Source organism: Enhydra lutris, unplaced genomic scaffold (assembly GCF_002288905.1).
Source record: "Enhydra lutris kenyoni isolate GAN:26980312 unplaced genomic scaffold, ASM228890v2 scaffoldscaffold13, whole genome shotgun sequence".
NCBI classification, from domain to species: domain Eukaryota; kingdom Metazoa; phylum Chordata; class Mammalia; order Carnivora; family Mustelidae; genus Enhydra; species Enhydra lutris.
In genome coordinates this window covers 3,466,526-3,472,554 of record NW_019154097.1, presented here as the reverse complement: position 1 = coordinate 3,472,554, position 6,029 = coordinate 3,466,526, and the positions used below count along the sequence as shown (strand labels likewise).

At 49.4% G+C, this 6,029-nt stretch overlaps 1 protein-coding gene across 2 annotated transcripts; it reads right to left on the bottom strand.

Annotated features, from left to right (window-relative positions):
- Window positions 1-345: 345 nt before the first annotated feature.
- On the bottom strand, window positions 346-4,929 carry LOC111145844 (chromosome unknown C9orf131 homolog). Of its 2 annotated transcripts, none has more exons than XM_022501111.1 (4): window positions 4,452-4,929; window positions 3,411-4,090; window positions 3,089-3,099; window positions 346-2,955 (listed from the first exon to the last, which is right to left on the bottom strand). In XM_022501111.1, exons 1-4 carry the CDS (start codon window positions 4,680-4,682, stop codon window positions 665-667), a joined length of 3,213 nt encoding a protein of 1,070 aa, XP_022356819.1. In that variant the 5' UTR covers window positions 4,683-4,929; the 3' UTR covers window positions 346-664. The 2 variants fall into 2 exon arrangements, with proteins under 2 accessions (XP_022356819.1, XP_022356820.1); XM_022501112.1 differs by having other exon boundaries at window positions 4,557-4,929.
- Between the last annotated feature and the right edge of the window lie 1,100 nt (window positions 4,930-6,029).

Below are 6,029 nucleotides of genomic sequence, written 5' to 3'. Positions count from 1 at the left end.
CTTGTGGGTCAAGTGGGCGAAGAAGGGGACTGTACAGAGGATCAAGAACAGCTGACTAGACTCAGACCAGTTGTGTTCATGTGGATGGATGTATTTTTCTTTTTTTTTTTTAATTTTTTTTAAAGATTTTATTTATTTGACAGAGATTACAAGTAGGCAGAGAGGCAGGCAGAGAGAGAGGAGGAAGCAGGCTCCCTGCTGAGCAGAGAGCCCGATGTGAGGCTCGATCCCAGGACTCTGAGATCATGACCTGAGCCGAAGGCAGAGGCTTTAACCCACTGAGCCACCCAGGCGCCCTGGATGTATTTTTCTAATGTTCACTTGCTCTGAAGTTTTTCTCTTGGGTAGCATTGGACTCTGTTCTGTCGTTATAGTCTCCCCATGTAGAGTAGGGATGTGTGGACTCCAGGCTGATGATCTGAAGGGTTTGAAAAGTTAATTAAGCCTGCAAAATCCTGAGCTCTCTCATTCTCGGATCCTGAGGTAGTACAGCTGTAGCAGAAGTTAATAGGGAGCTGATATTCTCAGTACCGCAGACTCCAAAGATGACGTGAGAGGGATTGGTCTAGTTAACCTAGTTTATTAGGATTTCCTCTCCCCACCCCACAACTGGTTTGGCTTCAAATCTTAGGGTATTGGGTGCCAGTACTACCAGCCTTTCCTCTTACAGTTTTGGTTGGCAGGGGCCACGGGTGACCAGAAACTTGGCTAACATTCTTTGGAGACCCTTGGTAAGGGGAATCTGAGGTGTGGGGGAGGAGAAATGCTTTTCCATTTGGGCCCAAGGGCAGTGCTTAGAGTGTTGAGGGGTCAGGATGTGACCAGCTCCCAGCCCGGCTCCTCGCTGAATTTGGGGACCTGCAGCCTTAGAGTGAAGGTGGTGAGGAAGAGCAGTGTGTAGAGAGTTCTGGTCTTGGTGCTGAGGTCTTCGGGAAAGTCTGCTTACACGGGCTTCTACTGGTCGTCTTGCCTGGGCTGGGTAGCTTTTCCCTGTAACTGTGGATGACTCCAGTCTTGCATCCCCTCTTCTGTAGTCTCCTGCTTTGGGTTTCCTGGGGCTCTCTCTCTTTTTGGCTGAAGATGGGGCTAAAGCCTTGTTCTGTCTCTTACCTGAGGCAGGAACCTCAGGGTTTGAGGACTTGCTTAGGTTTGAGCAGTTCTCACCAGTCTCCATGCAAGCACATGGCCCCTGGCACGAGACCTCAGCTACTATCTTCATCTTCATTCTTTCCTCTGTCTGAGATCCTTGTTCAGCCCTGCCAGACCCTTGTGGCTGTGGCTGGGAAGAAGAGTGTGAGTGGTAACAGTGGGAGATCTGGACAGGCTGATGTGGGCTGTTAATTTTGGAGGGATGACAGCTTGAAGAGTGGGGGCACAAATTAGAGGGACGATTCTGCTGTGGGGGGCAGGAAGAGAGTCTCCAGGAGCCTGGAGTTGTGGAGCTCAGTGCAGAGTTGCTGCCAAACGACTGACTTGGGTCAGGGGATCTGGAAGCAGGGCTCTGCTGTAGTTTTTTCAGCCTGAGTTCCAACTCTGTACTCCAGTGCCAGGCCTGGATCCCAGAGTTAGGGGGCACCTCTGGGACAGCCTCTCCCTGGGAGGATGGAGTCTTTGCCTTAGTCCCTGGAAACAGTTCTCTCTTGGGTAGGTCAAGCTGGTTGGGCTCAATCTTCAGAGCTTTAGCTAAGGTGGCAGGCCAGGGTTTTAGGTGCAGGGGATCCACTGCTGGAGGACTGGAGCCCTGGGGGATCCCTCTTGGTTGCACATTCCTCCACAAAGAGTCAATATGTGGATCTGGTAGAGGGGCAGAGAGAGAGCTGGGGGTTGGGGTTGGGAGCTCAGTGGCCCAGCGGTTGTCTCTCTGCTCCACTGTTTCCCCCTTCGGCTTACAGATATGTTGGTCTCCAGGAGGCTCACTTATGTGAGACTTTGACTTAGAGTTTGAAGGTGAGCTGGGGCCCCATAGTGGGGACCCAGGAACACAACAGGTTTCTTTCTGCTGTTTGTTCCTCCCAATAGGCTCAGAGTCAGACAGGGCTCCCAAGGATCTGGCTCTTTGTGGGTCTTGGGATAAGCTGTAAGCTGGGAGCTCAGAGGGCCAGGAGTTCTTTCTCCTTTTTATATCCCCACATCTATCCTCAGAATCAAACAGGACCCCCATGGGGCTAGCTCTGAGGGGCTCAAATTTAAGAGCTGGGGATGGGCTGAGGGCCAGAGATGGAGGCTCAGAAGCCCAGGAATTCCTAGAATGCTCTATGTCCCTCCATGCAGCTTCTGATCTAGTGAGGCCTCCCATAGGATTGAGTCTGTGAAGTTCCAGAATGGAAGCTAGAAATGGGCTGTGGTCAGGGGCTGGGGACTCAGAGGTCCAGCGGTTCTCTCTCTGCCCTTCCAAAGCTTTGGACTCAGACAATATTCCCTGGGAACTCATTCCTAGGGATACCAGCAAGGAAGATGGAGGAAGCCTGGGAGAAGAAACGGGGTCTACAGAGACCCAAAGATTTTCTCTACTCTCCCTTCCATTCCACGAAGTCTCAGATCTTGGTGGGACATATACAGGGCTGGTTGAATAGAGTGCTGGGTTGAGGTCCAGGGCTGGGGGCCTAAAGGCCCATGGGTTTCTTGAATTTTCTCTGTGTCCCCACTGGGGCTTATACCTAGATGGATCTTCCAGAGAACTTTCTCCCTGGAGTTCTTGCAGGGGACCTAGGGGAGGGCAAGGGCATTGCATTGGAGACCTAGAGGTCTGAGGGCTCTCTCTGTGATTCATGGTTTCCCAGAAGTCCTTTGGTACAGAAGGTCCTCCTTCAGGGATGACTTTCTGGAGTTCTGACAGAGCATCTCGGACTTGGCAGGGAGCTGGCATTGAAGGCTCAAAGGCTTGAGAACTCTCTTTATGTCCTGTGGTTCTCCACTGAGTTTTATATCCAGGTGGAACTCCCAGGGGGCTGGTTTCTTGTGTCTCTGTCATAGGGTCTGCAGATTGGCAACGGACCAGGATTGAAGGCTCAGAGATTTGAGGATACTTTATTTGCCTTGTGGTTTCCCAGAGGGCCTTAGCTGCAGGCAAGCCTTCTATAGGGGTGACTTCCTGGAGTTCTGAAAGGGAAGCCAGATTTGTGCTGGGAGCTGGCATTACAGGCTCAGTGGCCTTGGTGTCCTCATTTTGTCCCATAGTCCTCCGTGGGGCCTCAAGCCTTGTCAGGACTCCCAGAAGGCTAGGAGGATACAGTGGAGAGTCAGAGAGTGAATCTAGGATGTGTTGTTGGACGCTGGGATCTGGTGGCACATCCCACCAAACCTCAGATAAGAGGGAGAGCTTAGAAGGTCTGGTTCTTTGGAGTTCAGGCTGTAGGTACAGGGGTTGATCCTCAGAGATCCAAGGGACCTCTTTCTGCTGCATAAGCCACTGTGTATATGCCTTAGCACCACATAGGACTCCCTGGTGGTCCGTGGGAAAGGACTTAAGATGGAAGGGTAGCGATGGGACAGAAGGGGAAGGAGGAGGAGGAAGTTGCTGAGGATCAAGGGCTATCCCTTCTAGATCTTCTGTAATACAGATTTTATGGGTAGGAGGCTGAATTGGGGAGCAATACTGGGGAAGCAGCAGATTGGACCTAGCCAGGAAGGCAAGCTTGTTGAAGAATACAGAGGGACCAACAGACAACTTCAGGGGAGACGGGCCACTTGAGCTCAGGAAGATGGTTTCCAAGGACTCACTGTGCAGAGAGGGGAGACCCCAGAAGAGCTGGCTTTTTCTCTGACATAGATAGCGTCCTGATTCTGTTTTGTGCCTCACAGGCAGGTTGGTCAGGATCTGAAAGGTGGGAAAGGATCTGGAAGAGCTTGGGCTCTGTGTTTGTACTTGATTTGGTGTCCTTATGGCTTTGTGGAGGTCCTCAGAACCACAGGATGGTTGAGATGGGGCTGTGGTGGCTTGCTCTCCAATGGAAGCTTCTTTGGGAAAGGAACATGGCTTCATTGGATCCAGAGATGTCTCCTCTTCTTCCTCCTCCTCCTCTTCTTCATCCTCTGACTTCTGCTTCCACAGGTGATCAAAGAAAGCCACATTGTACAGAAGTGGTAGGCCCTGGGGAGTGGAGAAAGATACTTCAGGCATGAAACCTTTCAAAGACACAAGGTGTGTCATAAAGCCCTTAATCTCTGTTCCACATCCAGAGGGAAGTTACTCACCCGGCCCCAACGTCTGTGGTCAGTAGTCACTTACCCATCTGGGCCATGACCTAGACCATATTTAGAGATCAGCATTCCCTACCATAACTACATCTAGGGTCAGTGATCATTCACCTGTCTTTAAATCCAGTATCCACGGTCACTCATCTGGCCTCACATTTAAGACTTAAAGTCCTTCCATGTCAATGATTTTTTTGCCTGAACTCAACATGTGATATCAAGAGTCATTCACCCAGCTGCACATCCATGTCACCCACCTTGCCTTGCATCATGTCCCCACAGTACCAGGGTTGAAGCTGTCGCCGCCTCCCAAGCTGCCACCACCTCCGGATCTGCCAAATCATGAACAGGAATAGTGTCACCAGATTCCCTGGACTCTGGAGGCAGCTGCTGCCACAGTGTCTGCAGGCCAGGGCATGCGTCAACTGGCTCCAGAGAAGCTCCATGTCCCCTTCAGCCCCAAGCAGGCCTTGTAACAGCCATTCCATTTTCCTCAGCCTAGTGGCAGTTTACCCCGAGGTCATCACTGCATCACAGAACAAAGAACTCCCATCCCCCACATGCCTAACAGCCGTTTCCCTGAATTTAGAGCCAAAACATTGCCTCTGTCAGGCAACTAATATTTCATAACAGTGAAACCTTAGTGATCCCTTTTGTCTTGATTGCCAGAGCCAGATTTATGCTTCAGACATTGTCATTAAGAACGTGGATTCTAGGGCACCTGGGTGGCTCAGTGGGTTAAAGCCTCTGCCTTTGGCTCAGGTCATGATCCCAGAGTCCTGGGATCGAGCCCCCCATCCCCACATTGGACTCTCTGCTTAGCAGGGAGCCTGCTTCCCTTCCTCTCTCTCTGCCTACTTGTGATCTCTCTCTCTCTGTCAAATAAATAAAATCTTCAAAAAAAAAAAAAGTGGATTCTAGCATCAAACTGCTTTATTCAAATCCTGGTGCTGCTACTTCCTGTCTGTGAAATCAAACTGCTTAATCTTCTAGTGCTTCAGTTCTCTCCCCTGTAAAATGGGGGTGATATTACCACATAGAGTTGTTGTGAGGATTAAATGAACAAATTCATATGATTAGGATAGAATATAGTATATGCTAAATATCTCTTTTGGGGCACCTGGGTGGCTCAGTTGATTTGAGTGGCTGACTCTTGGTTTCAGTTCAGGTCATGATATCAGGGCCCTGAAATCAAGCCCCACATGGAGCTCTGCACTCATTGGGGAGTCTGCTTCTCTCCGTCTCCCTCTGCCCCTTCCTCTGTGCGCGCGTGTGCATGTGCGCTCTCTTTCTAAAATAAATCTTTAAAAAATTACTTCTTTTAAGGTTTTTAATTATAAGCCTTGTTCCATCTTTAATATAAGGACTCTGTTTCCACCCTTCCCCCTTTTAAAATCTCGTGTCAGCTGTGAAATGTTTTATTTGACTTTAAGTTGGTTAAGATCTTTTTGGCAAGCATGTATGTGAATACAAATCAAATATGCTTGACCATTTTTCTTCATTTGCCCCTCTTTATCCTAAAACCACCACTCTGTTCCAAATGGACTCTTCCTTTCAGGGCCAAACTTCAATCTCTACCTTCGAGGTACAATTTAATGCCTCTCTTCCTCATCCCACCCCCATCAAAGGCCCTCTTAGTCTGATAGAAAGAGCACTGACCTGAAATTAAGACTTGGGTTTCCTAACTCTGTCACTAATAAGCTCTGTGATTTCAGACAAGAAAGATTTCTCCCCTAGGTATCATGAGTTGGACTAGATTTATTTATTCATTCATTCTTTAAACATATTTATTGATTGCCTACTATGGATCAGGTATTGTCTCAGGCTTGAGGAGA

Bases quoted from the DNA above. Each gene is read 5' to 3' on its own strand.
- LOC111145844 (XM_022501111.1), bottom strand. From the start codon at position 4,682: ATGGAATGGCTGTTACAAGGCCTGCTTGGGGCTGAAGGGGACATGGAG. The intron at 4,091-4,451 runs GTGGGTGACATG...TCCACTCCCCAG, and splicing joins GGGACATGATGCAAGGCAAG to GGCCTACCACTTCTGTACAA.